We start from the raw sequence: 19,639 nt of genomic DNA, 5'->3' as shown, positions 1-19,639 counted from the left end.
AGAATTTATTTATTTGACAGGGAGTGAGAGAAGGAGAGAGAGCACAAGCAGGGGGAGCAGTAGAGGGAGAGGGAAGCAGGCTCCCTGCTCAGCAGGGAACCCAATGCGGGCCTTGATTGCAGGACCCTGAGATCATGACCTGAGCCAAAGGCAGAGGCTTAACCCACTGAGCTACCCAGGTGCCCTGAAAGCATGCCTTTTCAATAGGTATTTTATTGCATAATTTTTTCTTTTCTTTTTTTTTTTTTTTAAGATTTTATTTTTTTGTGAGAGAGAGAGAGAGCGAGTGAGCGCACAAGCTGGGTTGGGGGAGAGAGGCAGAGGGAGAAGCAGACTCCCCACTGAGAGGGATCCCAACATAGGGCTAGATCCCAGGATTCTGGGATCGTGACCTGAGCTGAAAGCCACCCAGGTGCCTCTCAAAATTTTTCTTATATTTTTATCTTAATACATGTATTCTTTTCCATTATTTTGATTTCTATCTATGGAGATTTCAGTTACAGGTGTAGAGATCTCCTTAACTTTGTCTCTATTTTTAATGCTTAAATTTAAAACAGTTTTTCTTCTCTCTTTGGCTGCTTTTCTTGTATCTGTCATTTGTTTACCTTAACTCTGATTTCAAGTGATTTCAATACAGCAGTTAAATCTCTTGAACTCTGCCCGCTAATGTTTCATCTCTTACTGTCTTGTTGTTTCTTCCATATTGCTTTTAAATTTTCTGGGTAAACATACATGATTTTGCTTCATTAATTCTCTTTTTTATTATTAATGTGTGGTCTTATATTTTATCCAGTCTTGGCAGAACTTTTCTTCCAAGTAGTTATCTCCTGCCATTTGTTTCTCCTGTTACTTTATTCCTTTTTGTCCATTGTTAGTATGTTTGTATGGATTCATTGATGGTTCCATTTTATTATTCATCTTCAAGGGGGGGATGTTTCTTCGAATGTATTTATGAGAGTTTCATGAGGAAGAAAGCCAAGGTCCAAGTACTAAATTAAGAAGCCTTTTCATTTTTGTGTTTGAATTTTTTTTTCAGTCTTTGATTCTTCTGTGTTAATGGAAATGGGAAAGTGTGAAGTTTTCTTCATATAATGGCTTCCTACTGCTACAGGGGTATCCTGTTCCCTGCAAAGACGAATTTCTGACTTCCTTGGGTTTTTATTTTTTCTCTGCCTTTTAATTTAATTTAATTTTTTATTTTTTAAGGATTTTATTTGTTTATTTGAGAGGGAGAGAGCAGAAGAGGGGGAAGGGTCTGAGGGAGAAGCAGACTCCCCATTGAGCAGGGAGCCTGATGTGGGGCTCGATCTCAGGACCCTGTGATCTTGACTTGAGCTAAAGGCGGATGTATAATTGACTGAGCCACCAGACACCCCTTCTCTGCCTTTAAAAAAAAATTATTTGTTTTTTAAGTGATCTCTACACCCAACATGGAGCTCAAACTCCCGACCCCTAGTCAAGAGTTGCACCCTACCAGCTGAACCTGTCAGGTGCCCTTGGGTTTTATTCTTTTTTTGAGTATATTTGTGCTTACATTCTTGGAGGATATTAATGAGAAATGGGATTATATTTTGTTACCAGTCTGATTCTGAAGTGTTAGGAATTTTATCCTTTCTCTTTGAAGTTGTCCCATTTGCCACTATTTGTCTAGCATGATTCCTTTTTCATTCAAATTACTTAGCCATCTGTGGGTCTTTTTAGTTTAATGGTTTGTAACCTACATTGGCTCAGGGATCTTTTCTTCTGCCTTTTCTTATTTCTTTTACTTTATTTTTTTACTCTTTCCGTGACTCATATTTTATGTGTTGATCTTTCTGGATTGTTCCTCCATGTTGTTTTGTGTTTTTTTCCCTTTCTTTTTTCTTCATTTCCTTGACCTTTACATTATGGGAGACCTTCTCTCATCTTTATCTTCCATGCCACTTACTAGCTTTTAGTTTTATTATAATAATAATTATATTTCCAAACATTTATAATATCAAAGAATGGTCTGTGGTTCTTTGATCACTCCTGTTACAGAGCGTTCTATTTTATCAAGGCTGTAGCCCTTGAATCTTCACCTGATCTCAGGAGTCCGATTAGACATTTTAATATTCTGTCTTTTGAATTATCTCTGATGGGAGGGTTTTTTCTTTTTGTTGTTCATATTTATATCTTTTGTCCTGTTGTTTGTTTTCTTCAAATGTTTAGTAATCCTTGGTTGTTTGTTTATTTATGTGGAAGTACTTATTTAGATTTGTTTCCCCTTTTTTGGTCTTTTTGGGGAAATTTTGTGTTGCTTCAGCTTTGACATTCCTTTACTCTTAAGAAACGGTATTTATAATGAGCTTCTATATTTTTTAAAAAAATATACTCTAGGGGCACCTGGGTGGCTCAATCATTAAGTGTCTGCCTTCAGCTCAGGTCATGATCCCAGAGTTCTGAGATCGAGCCCCATATCAGATTCCCTGCTCCCTGGGGAAGCCTGCTTCTCCCTCTCCCACTCCTCCTGCTTGTGTTCCTGCTCTTGCTGTCTCTCTCTCTGTCAAATAAATAAATAAAATCTTAAAATATATATATATATATATATATATATATATATATGTATATATATATGTATTCTAATCTTACTTTCTTTTAATCTACTTACATCATTTCTCTTAACATAAATTCCTGCTATAATTGCATGTATTCTTATCAGTCTAATCCCAATGACATTCTAGCTTCTAGAAATTATTTTAGTGCATGGTCAACTGAAGTACATTCCTTATATCCCAGCACAATTAGAAAAAGAGAAAGGATTTCTTCTTTCTTACCAAGGAAATTACTCCCCCCACCCCCTGCTCCTCTTCTTGTTGTCAGTTTAAGGTTATGGGAGCATGAAGAAAGGTAGGTGCTTGTTTTCTGTCTGTTCTCCTCGTCTTATCTCTCCAAAATTTCAGAGACGATTTTTCCTAAGAAAACCTTAAAGTATATGGAATATGAAGAGTGTAGGCAAGATGTTTATCTTTTTACAGCCTATACTTCTAGAACTTGTGTTGTAAGCTCATATTTAGGAAACAATTAATGACATCTGTATGTGTTTGGCTACTTGACCCTGCTGTTTCTATTTCCTTGTTATCTTTTGAAATCTTGACTTCTTTCTAATCTGGTTATTTCCATTTCTTTCTCGGACTCATTTAGGTCCTTCCGACTGTTTTTCTTCTTTTAGTTACCATTCTCAGAAATGACACACTTCATCTTCCACACTGAGATAAAATTCACTTCTTATCAAATATGGTTCCCTTTAAGGATGAGAGTCAAACTGCTCAGTGTGACATAGAATGACCATTCTTGTCTGGCTCTTCCCTCCATGATTTCCCCGATTCATCTTTATGTTTTCTTTACCTGGAAATACCTGTATTCTTTTTTTTTTGATTAATTAATTTATTTTAGGGAAAGAGTGAGTGAGAGAGAGAGCATGTACGCAATGGGGGAGAGGGGGCAGAGGGAGAGAATCTCAAGCTGAGTCCCTGCTGAGTGGAGAGCCTGATACGGGGCTCGATCTCACCATCCTCACAAGCTTCTAAGTTGAAACCAAGAATAAGATGCAGGAACACCTGGGTGGCTCAGTTGGTTAAGCAACTGCTTTTGGCTCAGGTTGTGATTCTGCACTCCCAGGATGGAGTCCCACATCAGGCTCCCTGCTTGGCAGGGAGTCTGCTTCTCCCTCTGACCTCTCTCCTCTCATGCTCTCTCTCTCTTCCAAATAAATAAATAAAATATTTAAAAAAAAGAGAGAGATGAATAACCAACTGATCCACCCAGGGGCCCCAGAATTATCTTCATTCTGATCTTTTTTTTTTTTTTAACTAGGGAACTTGTTCGCTCTCTCATGGTGAAGTTAGCTCTTCTTCTTTTACCATTCCAGTACTTGATTTGTGCTGATTTACAGAACTGAACACTTTGTTGTGATTATTTTTAAGTGTCCATCGGCACTCTTTAGATAGTAGTTCCTTGGTAGGCAGGTGTAATGCTTCTAGAAAACTATGTCAGGTGTGGCATACATAGTCAATTCAAAATACTTGAATGAACTGTGGATTGGTCATATTTATCATCACTAGGGTGTATAAGTCAGTCATTCAGTCATTTCTTTGAAAGAGAAAATTTTCTTTTAGACTTTGAATCCCTGAAAATAAACATAGCCATTCCTGACAGAAGGAAGTAGCCGTCAGGGTGGAGGCCAAAACAGGAGAGAGGGAGATCAGTCCCGGCTCACCAAGGGAGAAGCCTGGTGCCGTGGCACATACATAGGGAAGCAAAGCACTTTAGTGTGAGCTGGTAGAACTAGAGGTACTGAGTTTATGTCTGAAGATCTGGCCTGTTATTTTGCTATGATAAAATATTTTAAGTTTTCTGTGAAATCAGTGTTCTTAGGACAACAGTTAAATTTAGTGTTTACATTACTGCTACTAGTAGAACTATGTCAGGTAGCAGAAGAATGTCCAAATGCTCTTGTGAAGAAGACTGTGGTTTTTGTTCAGAATAAATCATAAGGCAAGCAATTGTTAAAACAAGAAAGGAGGCTTGTCTGCTATGTAACCGGAGCGACTAGTCTTTCCACAATGATTGTGAGTGAGCATAATGCCTACTGTGTACAGAAAGTGCTCTGCTAGGTATTCTGGGAGCAGGAGAGGAAATAAGAGACTGGGTCCCACCCTTAAGGACTGTACTTTCATTAGGCAGAAAACTAGGGCCTATGGAAAGATTTATTAGTTGCCAAAACAGTGTATTAGTATGTACAGAGCAAGACACGAGCAATAGAAAAGTTTAAATTTTAAAAATGTGCAAAATAAAGAATGGTATAATCTAGGTGGAGGAATGACTGCCTTCTTCTCCACCTGTCAGTTCTAAGGTAGACTCGTACCCCTCACCCACTGCCAAGAAAAGGAGAGATGTTTGAAGGAAGCGTGATCAATGTCACTGTTGGAAGAGCTGTGCCTTGTCTTGGGCCTCAAAAGTTTGGTGGCATTTGGTGAGTGAACATTAGAAACAAAGAGGTGGACATATGGAATGTGCCTTTGGGATCTGTAAGAAGCTTCTGTTGGCCTTGAGTAGGGGAAGAGATTTGAAGGTCTGGTTTGGAATCTAGAGGTTGGTTGGTGCCTATGTAACATTGTCTTTTGCCCAGATCCTACCTGGGATACTATTTTGACTAATTGTTTACATGTCTTCATGGGTCAGCTCCTTTGGCAAACAGGAATCAGGAACTATCAACTTTGAATTCCCTATAGCAAATAGCATAGGACTTGACACATAGTAGGGCCCTCAACACCTACTTACTGAATTAGGAGAACTAACACATGTTTAGGTACCTCAGAAATAGCCCCGTATGATGACATTTTATTCTAACATTATATCAAATTATATAGTATAATGTGGGAGAGAATATTGTAGGGTAGAATAGTGGGGTGTCATGGAAAGGGGCGAATCTGGTTTTCATCAGGACTCATTGACTTATGCACTTCATGAACCTGGGCAAGTTCTTTTGCAATATGTATTTGTATCTGAGACCATTTCTTAGCTACCGTTCTTCTGGCCTTTGTTCCCTCCTCTACTGAGGAGCGAGTGCCTCCCTCACAGTGTTGTTGTAAGGATTCAGTGAAAGCTAGCTCTGTGCCTGGCTCAGAGTGGGTGTTCACATAACTACCGTTAATAATCCCAATACTGGGGGCGCCTGGGTGGCTCACTGGGTTAAAGCCTCTGCCTTCGGCTCAGGTCAGGAGCCCAGGGTCCTGGGATTGAGCCCTGCATCGGGCTCTCTGCTCTGCAAGGAGCCTGCTTCCTCCCCTCTCTCTCTGCCTGCCTCTCTGCCTACTTGTGATCTCTGTCTGTCAAATAAATAAATAAAATCTTTTAAAAAAGATCATAATAGTGGTTATTTTTTGTTATTCTTAATTCACACTGAAACCTTGGTATGCATGTTTTGAGTGGCAAAATGCACTCCTTCAGTCAGATTATTGAGCAAGGACCAAAATAACATACAACGGTGTTCTACCAAATATTGGTTTTGGAAATAATGACCTGTGACATGGTTCTAAGGAGAATGCATCGTAGGCCCCATTCTTCTCAGCAGTAGGGTTTTCAGCCCCTGCCTTGGTCCCTTCCAGACCCTATGCAAACTTGATTTCCTTGACCCTCATAGCAGTTCAAAAATTGTTGGCTATGGCTTTTTATCCTCATTTTGCAGAAGCTGAAGAAATTAAGGATCAGGTGACAAGGTTAGTGAGTGTGAAAGTCATTTATAATAATGGTAAGAAAAAGCATAGGCTAAAGTTAAATTTTAAATCAGTGTCTACAATAAGTGGGAGGTAAGATAAAGCACAGTCAATATGAACACTTGGAAAGATCACTGAAAAATGAGACTCTGCCTGTCGTAAGCGTGAATGTCATCTCATTAGTCTTTCAGCCTATTGACTAGGAAAAGTGTATGCAAGTCTCATTTTTCAAAGACAATGACCTTTTTGGCAACACAGAGTCACAAAATGCCACATTTTGCTCTTCATGGTTTTCACTGAAAATTTATAAACTTCAATTTTCAAGTGTTCTGAAGAGATGACCTATCACACTGGTTGTCTGTCAAGTGTTTTTCAAAGCCCTTATAGGGCAGGTATATTGCACTGTAATAAATATAGAGCCTGGACATCATTTTGACTTGAAGGATTCGTTTTTAGTTATAAAAAGCTCTGTAGTGTGAAGTAAAACAGCGTCTTTGACTTCCCACTTGCCTAGACCTCAAAATGTGGAATCAGCTTTGGGAACCTCATTTTATCTCCTCATCAGGCATCAAGTTCTGCATAGTCTTTTCCTCTAATCACTTGTCAAAAAAAATGTCATTTCCTCCTTGAAGTGGTGTAGTTTCTTCTACTTTGGTGCATCTCTAGTATTTTTAAGTTTAATCACTGTTAGACTCACTTAGCCCACTCCTGAGTATGATTTTTTTTTAATTTAAATATGAATTCCCTCTATTCTACTTTGAGCCAGTGACCATATCTTAGTCAATAGTGTGTTCCTACCACCAAACACACCGCCTCATGCATAGTGGGTACTTTGCCTCGTTATTTAGTGACATGAATTGCCTTGATTATGGTCAAACCCCATTTTGGAGACCAGAGATAGCACTTCTTTGTAATGTCCGAAGACTAAATTGAGAAAAGAAGAAAGAAAAAGCCAAATACTGCAGATAATAATCTTGAAATGACGTAGTTACTGTGGGCTTTGTTATTGTTGGTCTGCCAAAAAAGTGACTTAAGTTTAAACCAGAATCTTCCACTTTACAAATGGTAACTCCCATCTCAGTACTAGTAAGTTTTTTTTTAAATTTTCTCTTTCTTTTAATTTTCTTTTTTTTAAATTAATTTTTTATTTTTTATTCCAGTACTAGTAAGTTTTTATTGATACTGTTATTTTAAAAGAGCACGAAAACCTAATTGGATAAGGATCAAATGAATGCCCCCAAACTAGATCCATCTGTGACTTTTTATATTAAGTGAACTCCCCCACCCCGCTACCTTTCTGGGGAATCTATGCAGGTTTTGAAATTCCAAGTAGGGAATTCTGTAGAGTTTGTAATGTCTCTTTTCCTTTTGAGGAATATGAGATCATTATGCATATAAAACCTACCCCAAAAGCGTCAAGTGTAAAGCAGTTAAGTGAACCCTGCTTAGTACCAGTCTAGATAATGAAATGGAAAGTTTGTGTCTGAGTTGCCTAGAATCTTCCATTTTGCCTTGTTACTACAACAACCGCCTTGTAAGCTAGAAATTACAAGACGGTTTCTCCTACTGACTGCAGTGGTTCACTCCCTGTGCTGTGGCTGAAGAGCAGAGTAGATGCTTGTGAAGTCATCAGTGCAGCAGGGATCTTACCATCCTAATACCTTAGATTAGTTTTAATATTATGATACTTTTTGTCATGTTGAGTGTTTCTTTTTTTCTTTATTTAGAAACACTGAATTTCTGAAAATTTTCTTGTTAGCAATCAATGATTTTAGTTGTGACTCTCCTCCAAACCCCCCACATTTTTAAAATACAGTTTTCAGTTAGTGTAAGAATAAAGGCAAAATGGTTGTTAAATGGTTGTTAAAATTTTGTGTTTGCATTGAGCAGTGATTATTGTCTAAATGCTTTTAATTGAGTGAAAGATGCTGAGTTAAAGAATTCTGTGCTTTTTTAAAAGTGATAAACATTTGAAATTCACATATTGTGGTTTAATGCGCCCTTTATATTTAACATTATTATTTTTAGGTTGACTGTTAAGGAAATAATTAACAGAAATACTTAAGCGTATAACCTTAAGGATAGCTGAAAAGTCCATAATACAAAAATTTTAGCTAGTTAAGAAATGAAATGCATCAGTGAATATTAAAAACCTTTTATTGTAACACATAAATTAATACTTTGAGACCAATTCTAACCTCAGGATTATTTTTTGCACCTTACATAATATGTTCTAATCGACCCATTTATCGAATTTATGAGTTGCATAAGTAAATTTAGCTCATCTGCATATTTATGTACTTTAAATAGATCCATGTAAACAGTTTCTTATCTGCCATATGTTGAAATGTTTTAGTAAACTAAAGACATAGCTGCTTAGTCAACAAAGATGGCATTAAATTGCACTGTTTTGGGAAAAAAAAGTTAAGTGAACTAGATGCCTGTTAATCTGGTTCTTTAAATATCATAAACAAAAGTATCAGAATGTGTTTCCAAGGACAAAGGCGGAGTTTTCCCGGCTTTGATTGGTCACTGCCTTGTCCTGTCCCACAGCCATCCTTAATTGGCTTTGGGTAGATTGGAATCACATAAGCAGAGTGACATTTATTACTTTCCTAGTTTCTTTGCACTGAGCCCTGAGATTTCCAAGGAGTCACTGTAAAAGATTTCTTTCATTTCACCCATGATCTATGAGAGGGGTTCCTTCTACGAAGAGCAGGCATGAGTCTGAGTGCGAGAAGAGTCACTCTGCCTACAATAACGCCAATAGTCCTACAGAAAAGGGTATGTGACTTCTTTTGCCTTGTTCTTTCCTTTTCCTTGCTGTTTTTCTTTCTTCCTGTTACTGTGTGTTTATTAATACACTGGAAACTTTAGTTACATGTCCTGAGAGAGGCTGTCATTCATTGAGGCTAGAGGCAATTAAAGGGGATATTAGGTGAAATTAGACTAAGGGGGGAAATGCCGCGCTAGAATACCTCTGGTAAAAATTCTCCATGTAAAAGCAGCTCGGTCTCGATTTCAGGGCATTGTGATTTAGAGAGTATACTGAATCTTTTGCTTTTTTTTTTTTCTTTCTGTAACTTTAGGCCTCTTTGCCTTCAGTTCAATAGGAAATCTGCTAGCTATTATGTTTTATATTTGTTTACTGAGAAGCAGTTCCTTTGTTTCACTATAATTCATAATACATCCATCTTCATTGTTGAATGGACTGTATTAATTGTTTTTTCTGTTTAAACATATGGCACCAGTTTATTCTCTGGTTTCTACCGATTTCTATTGAGCTGCTGCCTATTTGCTTAAGAAAAACTTTCCATTATATTCCCTTGTGAAAGAGCTTTCTGTTAATTATTAATGCAGTCAATCCTGTGTATGAAAATACTGTATCTATTTGTTTTTTGTAAAGTTTATTTCCATGTCTAACTTGCAGCATCATATTTTATAAGGTAATAAATACACCATGCAATGTAGCATTTAAGTAAAACTGAATATACTAAACTTTTCTTATAACTACTCCAAATAAGAACAATGTCTTGAAATCCTTAAAGAATCAGCTCTCTAGTATAGAAAAGAAAGGCACCAAAACCCATCTTTGGCAATATGCTTTCTGAATGGTTTTGGTGACACTAGAGACTGGAATGTTTATTTCCATACCTGACTTTTAATAGTTAACTGTTAGTTAACTATTAGTGTATTCCGTAAGTCAAAGGTCATGGTGTAATTTGGTTGAAAATGACAAATGTAACAATACAGGAGTTTGTTTGTTTTTTTTTAAATTAGTATCTTTTTTTATTGTGTTTAATTTTTAGGTTTTCAGTTCATTTCCTTATACATTTGACCATTTATTCACTGGGGACATTTTTACTTGACATTGGAATTGTATATGGTAATTTTGCCAATATTTGTTCTTTATCTTTCTCGATGCCTTTTTCTCATGTTAGGCAAATTTAATTGCAGATATTTTGCTTTGAGCTTGAATCTTCATTTTGATTTAGACTAAGCATTAATAATGACCGTAGAGATTCCCTGACTCACTGGAACGTGAAAAGGTATACTAATCTATATCAAATGTGTGTTCTTAGGACTGAGTTTCTTTATGCAATTAATATTGCAGTTTAGAATAACCAGGAAGCTTTCATCATGTCCTTTGATATGACATGTCAGTTTGGTAGGAAGCATAGCACTCGACTGTTTGCTAGCTGTGTGACCTTGGGCAAGTCACTTAAACTCGCAGTCATTACTTCCTTACCTGTAATATAAGAGCTGACAGATTTTCATTAAATGCTTTCTGCAGTATTATTATTGTTTACAATTCTGTGACTCAACTAATATATTTTGTATTTTCATAGTTAAGATATCTAGACCATTTCTTATTAGAGTATAAAACATTAGAAAGAGATGCTGTCGTTTTCAAGGATTTGGAGCACTGGGGTAGGGGCAGCTGGCATGAGTGAAACTCAGCTAGAAAATCCAGCATTGACTGGTAAGTAGCAGAATGAGAATACTCTGGAAAGCTGTGATTATAATTGATGTTAAGTCTGAGCTGCTGATGTTCACATCATTGTGATTTCTCTTGGTCTTTTATAATAAGCCATTTGTCAGGTTTTTATTATAATAGTTAATAAGTCAAAATTCCCTGCACCCAGGTCCATGCTATTGCCTTCCAGTGAGTACACATATTAAATTTCCATATAATTTAGGGCATCACCATTTGCTGAAAGTACTTACATGGTTTCTTTCTCTGGCATTTTAACCTCCAAAGGACACCTTATCTAGGAGACTTTTCTGAAAAATCTTAATATCTCTTATTTTAGGAATTGGGCATGTTTCTGACTAAAAGACTTCCATCTGCTCTGGTCACACCATGGCTCTTTTTTTCCAAGATAGAAAATTATTCCATACTTGTAATTAACTTGTCATTTTCTATACGCACCATCATTTAAGATGATCTGACAAATTAGTACAAGCATTTCTTGGGAGTATTTTGGGGGCAGCTTCTCATTTTCCCAAGAAGGCAGCAGGTGCTTTTCCTTAAGCTTGGCATAAAGTTTGCTCATCTTGAATGAGTGGCTCTTGAAAAATAATTTGCCAGCTGGAATCCTAATCATTTGAAAGGCTGAGGGCATTTCTAAAAATGCTTAATAGCACTAGGGAGTAATTTTCTTATCAACTTGTATATCTGATCTAAATGACCATGAGATTCTCCTGAGAGTGACTAGGAACTTTAACTTTAAACATGGCCCCTTAACACAGTATGGGTCTTTTTTGTAGAAGATCAAATACACTTTGATCTTTGAGGAATAGAGACTTTTGGTAGATTCTCTATCGAGTAAAGTTTTAGAAAAAAATTTTTGGTTTCCTCCAATTTTATTAGAGTCAGATTTCCTTGATTCTGGTTAATCATGGTTCCAGCAAAGATTTCGTCTGTCTCAGACACGGTACTTCCTCACCAAATGCTCTGAATGAATCTTTTACCTCATAGCATTTTTCTCGGATAACTACTAGATTAGATCTTTTTTTTTCTTTTAAATGAGAGAAGTCTGAGTCTCTTGGGTGTTGAGTGACTTATGCAAGGTCACCCAGAAGGTCATTGGCAAAGCTAGAAATAGAATCTAGGTCTTGTGACTTCCAGTGTGTTTCTCCTAGATATGTGTTACCTCCTGAAATTAATATGTTAATGAAATCGCCTTATGGGGTGTATAATTGCCATTCAACTTCTAGTCTGGAATTAGCTCAGGCCAATCCTTTCATCTCCTCTGCACCTCCACCAACTCCCATATGTTCTAGTGTAGAAAACATTTTATTCAGAAAGCAATTGTAAGCAGCAAAGTGTGTGTGTGTGTGTGTGTGTGTGTGTGTGTGTGTGTGTGTGGAGAGAGACAGAGAGAGAGAGAGAGAGAGATAGAATTTATACCCAGTGGTCTAGATTGGTACATTACATCAAGAAACTATTTTAAGGTCCCAGAGAATTAACAAAAGATTCAAAGATTGTAAAGTATACATTACATGTAATATAAAATTCATATTCTTTTTATAGAAAGCCTTCAAGATCAGAAGGCCAGATGTCCATATTCTGACTCTATGAGTAGGTATGTTTCATGCCTCTATCACATTTACATTGTTTTGCAAATTATATTTACAAGCATTTCTGCATTTTTTAATCCAAACTACAATTATGAGAGATATTCATGAACACACACGATCCTGAAGCATCTTCTGAAATCTCAGAGAGGAAAAAGGATAATTTCTTGAATACATTTTCCTTAAGATTCAAATCCTTTTGAAAATCTGAAATTCATGAGTGTAATATGGAGCAATGCCATTTATCAGAAGAGTCAATGCTCTGTCTATACAAGAGAATAGTTTATGTTATATTCATTTCCTTCCTCATACAGTTAGAATCATTGCTGTGATTTTCTAAAAATAATTTTGTAAAGAATGAAAGAATACAGATTATCATATCACTGTTTTGCCCAGAAACTTTTAAATTTATACAAAATCTATCCAAATGGATGTATTGCCTCTGCTTCAAGGCCTGTGCACCCCGTGGCTTCCCCAGCCCCGCGTGGAGCCTCTGCCCAGTCCGTGGCTTTCTTCCTGGCGCTCGAAACACTGTTTGATGTTTGTCCCTCTGTACTTCGGCCCCCGGTTCTATGCTCCAGGGCCTGTAGACAGCTCCAGGACTCGGTCTGCTTTTCCTGGAGGCTGTCTATTGTCTGTGCCGCTGCTCAAGCTGTGGTTCCATTCTGAAGCTTTTCAAGACTTTTGCAGCACATCTTTCTTAGTGGTATCTTGATTCCGTGTCCGTGGATGTGCCTTTGTTCCCGATTTCCCAATTCAGTAGGTACTGCCTTGTGACAACAGTTCTTTGATTGCCTTTTCTGATACTGAAGGCTTCCCTAGTCTTCTATAGTTGTGGATCATAATTATGCTTTCTGACGACTCAGATTTGCCTTTTATGCTTTTCTGTGTGTCTGGTTTTGTTTTGTTTTTGTTTTTTTTAAATAAATCTTGTACTATTTCGTTTTCAAAAACCTGTCTTTTTTTGTCTTACATCCAGAATTTAGATATTGAAGAGACTCCTTAACTAAAGTGTTTTGTCAGTTACGAGCTGAATTTTATTTCATGTACCCAGAAAACTGAAATGACAGCACATTAAATAGGAAGATTTATTTTTCTTTCACTTTATAAGACTCCATCCAAAGCTAATATAGCAGCCTGACAATGTCCTGAGGCAACCAAGTTCCTTCTTGCTTTCTGTTGTATCTTCCTTAGTGTGGGTCTCTTTTCCTTTTATGGAAAGATAAATGCAAATCTCCAGTCATCCTGTTCACATTCCTGGCATACAGAATGGGAAGCACCAAGGGCGTGCTGGCTTGCTCTGTCAGATGTTAGCATGGCACCCTGAAGTAACCAGGAACTTTTGCTTACATTTTACTGGCTGGGATTCTGTCATGTGGTCAACCCTAGTGACCAGGGAAGCCAGGAAATGTAGGCCTTGAGCACCACACTCTGCCCTTCTCATCAGAGTCTGGACTCATCAGGAAGGGGGGAGGGGAACAGGGGCTCTTGGTGGGTAGCTTGCCGTCCAATTACAAGTGCCTCCAACATATTAGACATTCAGTAAATATTGGTCCCTTGGATTTGTGTTATCCTGTTTCCAGGTACACGTTATGATTATGCTTTATGGACAAATGTATTCTCTTCACTTGTATGGGGATAGTAGAAGGCATAGTAAGGGGGGAAAGAATAGATATCCTGTGGAGGCGAGAGGGTAATGGAGACCCACAGAGGGCTGGCTGGCTTGGTTGTGATGTGGTAATGAGTGTGATTGTTGTTGTTTACTTGGAGTTCTCATTCTTGCTAAACCTTGATCTTTCTTCTGTCCTTTTCTTTGTTTACAGGGTTACTTTGCTACATATCCATCTAGGAAAGGTACCACACAGACCAATGAATTTTGTGTTTTCACAAAATGTGTCTTTTCCTGAGAAGTGAGTTTTTAGGAAGTGTGATGCTTTAGAAATTGTGTGTTTTAGAGCCAGGAAGCCCTGAGTTTGAGCTCAGATTTGTCACTGAGCAGTGGTGTGACTTTGGTTGCCTTCTTTTAAGTTTTTCTGAAAATCAGTTTCTCTGGCCTGGGAATAATGATGCTTCCTCACAGAACACTTGGGAGGATTAAATAGGATGAGTATTTAGAAGTACTTGACTGATATAGTAGGAGCTCAACAAACACCAGTTCCTTTTCTCCCCCCTCGTCTATGAAATGGCATGTTTTACTAGATTCATAAACAGTTTGCAACTCCCTACTACTACGAATTTAAATATTTTTGTGCCCTATCCTATTAAGGTATTATATAAAAATTCCCTTGTAACAAATGAATCAAACAAAAAGTAGGTATCCTTGATATAATGCAGCCAAGGAGAGAAAGTATGCTTTTGAAATGCCAATAGAGTATTACCCCCACCTTAAAAGACCACCAGAGACGTGAGTCAAAGCCAATCACTTTTCACATGCTGGTAACTCTAGGGGGGGGCTCTAATTGAATTTAAAAACATTAATACAACTATTAAATGCTGGTGAATTTTTTTTAAAAACCTGGGAACATAGATTTAACTAAAATAAGATAGGTGAGCTAATTTCTCTTTTCACTGTCCTGGGAAGAATCAGGCACAGTTATGTATTTAAAAGAGGTAAAACTGTGCCTAATGTAAAGGTATTGTTTCAGTAGACAAAGGTGACATTACCGGAGTGTTAACTAATGATGGCAGGGGCTGTGTCACTTGAGCATCGCTGGACTCAAGTGCCCAACATAGGGAAGTTTCAGAGTTGGTATGTAATTGCTGTTAGTTGATACATTTGTCTCCCTGTCGCATTCACTTCATTCTCCCCTGGTCTCACACTTGTGGTGAAAAGCCTTGTACTCAGGTTCCACCTCAGCTACCCACCTTCCCTCTTCATGACCTTTATCCAGCTCCAGCTTGCCACTGGGAATGACTTGGTATACTCACTGTCCTGGACACACACCTATAAAATCAAAACAGCTCTAATGTGTTCAGCACTGATGACACATTCCCTTTAGTCCTCATAAGAACCCAAACCCCATTTGGGATGAGGAATGTGAAGCTCGGCGGGGCGGGGGAGGGAGGAGGACGACGGGGTAGGTTAAGTGTCCTGCCCAAAGCACATGTTTGGTCAGTGACCAGGCAGGACGGAGCTCTGGGTCAGCGCCAGCGTGCCTGCAGGAGGCCACCTCTCCCAGACCCATGGGTGTGTCTGAGGCAGAGCCTTCTGCCTTCCCCACTCAGCAAACCCTGCCGGCTCCTTAGTCCTCTCGTGGGACTGGTCCCACCTTCCTCCATCTCTTTATCCCTCTTGTCATTTTTCCTTGCTGCGCACTCAGTCGTGCCTCAAAGATGTAGTGACTAAACCATATGTCAGAGTTCCTTAGAGCTCAGTGGGGCTCTAGGAGTCTCGTGAGACTTACTAAATGCCTTATTCACTTTCAAAAATTTGTAGTAAAGATCACTTAGAGTAATCGGGTCCTACGAGTTTGTCCGTTCTATAGAATGAGGAATCTAGGACTCATCGCTGGGGACCTGGTGGTTTAGGATCTGATCACAGAGCGGACTTCAAAGTCCACCATCACCATGAGCACCTGGGCTGAACCTCCGTGGGAATGGGGGCTGTAACTCTTGTTCTTGTGTTGTTGTTTTGGTTCCTTTAAAGATTTTATTTATTTATTACTTATTTGTCAGAGAAAGAGAGAAGCAGGTGGAGGGAGATGCAGGCTCCCTGCTGAGCAAGGAGCCAGATTCCAGACTCCATCTCCATCAACCCCAGGACCATGAGATCACCACCTGAGCCAAAGGCAAACAAACGCTTAACTGGCTGAGCCGCCCAGGCGCCCCAGCTCATGTTGTTTTGTAAACCACAATGCCTGGTCTGCATTTGGCAATGAAGGCAGATTAAAAATCCTCAGGCTGATCAACAGTCTCTGACTCTTGCTTGAGGGCAGTGTCAGGGCTGGCTCTCCTGGCCATGCGCCAGCACCCAAGTCAAATCTGGAAAATAATAATTTCTTTTTGGCAGGAGAAAGAGACAAGACTTTTGGTAATTTCAGATATTAAACCCTCTGCAAGGGTAAAGATTTTCTACCCCTGGAGGTATTAAAAATACTTGTTCTTTAGACAGTTCCTGAAAAAGAATTCGAAAATCATTTTTGGCACACATGCCATTGTGGGAAAGTGAGCATAAATGCTTCTTAATCGGCTGTGTGTGTTTGGACATATACATTCAGTTGTGTTTGTAAAAATATCAGGAATTTTATTTTGTAGTTTCAGAAGTCAGATTCGTTTGGGTAGTTCTATCAAGATTCAAAGAAATATTTTGACTTCACCTTTCAAAAATGCTAGGGGAAACCTCCGTCTTGAGTTCTAGGAAAGATTGTTACTGAGGTGACTTTATATGCAGTATGTGTGTATATATATATTTCTCCCAAAAAATCCTTATTGAAGTTAAGATGTACACATGGTTAGATAAACCATGTGTATGTTTCAGATAGAAACATTCAAATTGTTAAGAATATTTTTAAATGGCTTTAAATTTTTTGTTAAAGCTTGTAATTATAATAGGGCCTCCATAGGGTTAACAATGTTAAAGTTGTAGTTTTCAGAACATCCTAGTTTCTCTATTTGTGCTCACTGAGAAGTGAAGACTCCCTCTGCTGGCCGTTTCAGATCATGCACTTTTTCAGGCAAGTTAATGCTGCAAAAAGTGAAACCAAAGAACAGCCTGTCTTGACATCCAAAAAGCTAGATGTTTGGAGACATATGTGCATTTTTATGTTGTGGTTTTTAGTTATCTAATACTTTTACCTGAGATGCCATATAGAAGCAGCAGCTTACAGAAGCGTGAAAGTTGGAGGAGCAGAGTGTCCAGAACAGGGTCAGATAGGAGAGACCAGAGAGATTCCCCAGCTGGCTCCGCCACGGAATAGGTGGGCATCCTCCGCTAGTTGGACCCTCCTCAGAAGCGGCTTCTTTGTTTGTAAAATGAGAGGATTTTGGTGGATGTTCTCCAAGCGTCCTTTTGACCTTTACTATTTTGTGTTTTGAACAGTATTGACTACATTTCTTTTTCATGAATGTGTACTATACGTGTTTTGCACTGTAAAATAAATATTTTAAGAAAGGAAGGAAAGGTAAAATGACAAAAATGGTTATAAATCACTTGCTTCTACTGCTGTCACAGCGTGGGGATGATAGGTCTAGAAAGTGATATTTTGTATGCAATTATAACTTTATACTATATATATACTATTATAATACCTCCCAGATGTCCCAGAAAGACGGAACAAAGCATATTTCATTGATCCTATGGCACCTTGAATTATAAGAAGTGTCATTATTTTATATGTTTCCAATTATATTTGACATACCACTGATGACATGTTGCATCCAAGTTTCAGAGACGTTAAATGTGAGGAAATGTGCCTTTAAAAATTACTAAAATAAGGTAGTTCCTAAAAGTGCTTCAGTTGATGCCAGCAGCCCAAGAATTGCACTGAAAAGTCTGATGTGTCCCAGGCAGTAATAAGTGATTCTCTTTCCTTTCTTCTCGTTCACCCCTCTCTTACCCCTTTCTCTTCTTAACCCTTCCTGCACCCCTCCCCAACTTGTCCTTCCCACTGTGTCACACCGTTTTTAACTTTTTTACTTAGACATGTCTTATGGGTATTCTGGGAAGAAACGATTGCTTAAAACCTGAAATGAGATACTGGAATAACATTGTGTCCAACATAAGCATGACCGGTGGGTTTTCTGCTTTAAATATGAATAAACATTAGCACTTGTGAAGTTTTTTTTTTTTTTTTTTTTAACTTCAAAGATGAATTAGTCAGCACTGGCATCTTCACAGGAATTACATGAGTTTTAAAAACACTGAGGCTTCAGAGAGTACTCCTTTGATGAAGTCATTGGAAACATGAGTGTGGGGTTTGGGATTTGACCCTCTTTATTCATGTTGGATTTAGGTCCTAAAATAACATGTCTGTATGCATACGTAGATGTGTGTGTGCATGGCTTAGGTTTAGACTTCCATTTTTTAATGTTTGCCTTCTTTTATAATGAAGTTGGAGCTGTTTCTTTTGCCCTTTCCCCCCCTACTATGTAACAGAGCGTACTGAAAGGGCTTCCAGTTTCTTCTTTGCAAAACTGAACCCCCACTTAAGTCTTTCTTGCTACCCTGGAGGAAGAAAGACAACCCAAGGTAGGAACAGCCTGTGGGGGATCTTGGCCTGAGAAGGAGAGCAGAAAGGCTCAGTAATGGAGTTGGAGGCTCAAGTGAAGGAGAAGGACATCAAAGAGACTTCCTGCATCCCCCTTGGCCTGCAGACTGGCTTTCTTCTCTTGGGTGGAAGCCTGGCCAGACCACGACTTGGCATTGTCACTCTTCCAAGCAGTCAGGTGTGACAGTTCCCAGTCCCTTGCCATGCCAGCCGTGGGGCTTTTCCACCCTGGGGCCCTTTGGCTCGATGCTGGATGGGAAACAAATTAATACATCTTAAATCTCCATCCTTACATTTTGAATTTATATCCAGAACCCCTGGAAGGTTCTACATGGGCCTCCAGTAACACAGGTCCTTCAACTCTGGATTCGTTTATCTGTGTATCCAGGCATGCCCTATAGTTTTCCTATTGAGGTAAAATGACATACAAATGTAGATGCGGTCAGAGTTTTTACAGAGATGCTGAGGGGAGGGAGCCAGCTTGTGACCCTGAGGACTGCAGACTAATGGAAAGAGCCTGGCTCAGTCATTGGTGGTGTGATGGGCCTGCCTCAGCGAACTCAGAGCTGTCTGCCTCTGATTTTGAATGTGAGAGAAAAATTAGCCTCCATTTGGTCAAGAGTCCATGGTAGGGTATGCTTTCTGTTCCTTACAGAACCTGCTCCTCAGTGGTTAGGTCGTCATGTGGTTATTTGTCATTATTTTCCTACCACTTTGTAATCCTATTTTTATAGAATTATCATTTAAAACTTAATTCTTTCCAACCATTGAAGAAAGGTATCCTGCCATTTGCATATCTAAATAAAGATCCCGTCTGTGGTGGCCTCCTCATTGGTTTGTGTTGATGGAAACCAGGGTCCAGCAGTGCCGGGTGAGGACCCTCCTTCTGCAGGCCTCCTGAACCCTGTGCTTCCTCACCTGCTCCTCAGAGCTGAGTCCCTCTGACCTTGGCAAAGCGGTCTGTCTATTGTTGCATGCACGTGTTTTCCTTCTTCAGTCCTCTCTGTCTTGTCCTGCCCAGATGTCCTCCGACTATTCCCTCTCCTTCCTTCCTTCCTTCCTTCCTTTCTTTCTTTCTTTCTTTCTTTCTTTCTTTCTTTCTTTCTTTCTTTCTTT

General features: G+C 38.9%; 1 protein-coding gene across 3 annotated transcripts in view; it reads left to right on the top strand.

Moving 5' to 3' along the window:
- Positions 1 to 19,639, top strand: part of GRB14 (growth factor receptor bound protein 14) — a 114,571-nt gene that overhangs the window by 45,211 nt on the left and 49,721 nt on the right. Inside the window, exon 1 of one of the 3 annotated variants that reach the window (XM_059394094.1) lies at positions 8,844 to 9,020. The exons of the other annotated variants lie outside the window; for them this stretch is intronic. Within the exon in view, the coding sequence (XP_059250077.1) occupies positions 8,958 to 9,020 (63 nt within the window). The 5' untranslated portion in view covers positions 8,844 to 8,957. Of the gene's footprint in view, positions 1 to 8,843; positions 9,021 to 19,639 lie in introns of those variants that run through there. 3 annotated transcript variants of the gene reach the window in all.

The sequence above is a fragment of the Mustela nigripes genome, chromosome 3 (genome assembly GCF_022355385.1).
Source record: "Mustela nigripes isolate SB6536 chromosome 3, MUSNIG.SB6536, whole genome shotgun sequence".
NCBI classification, from domain to species: Eukaryota; Metazoa; Chordata; class Mammalia; order Carnivora; family Mustelidae; genus Mustela; species Mustela nigripes.
This window is presented reverse-complemented; position numbering and strand designations above follow the sequence as displayed.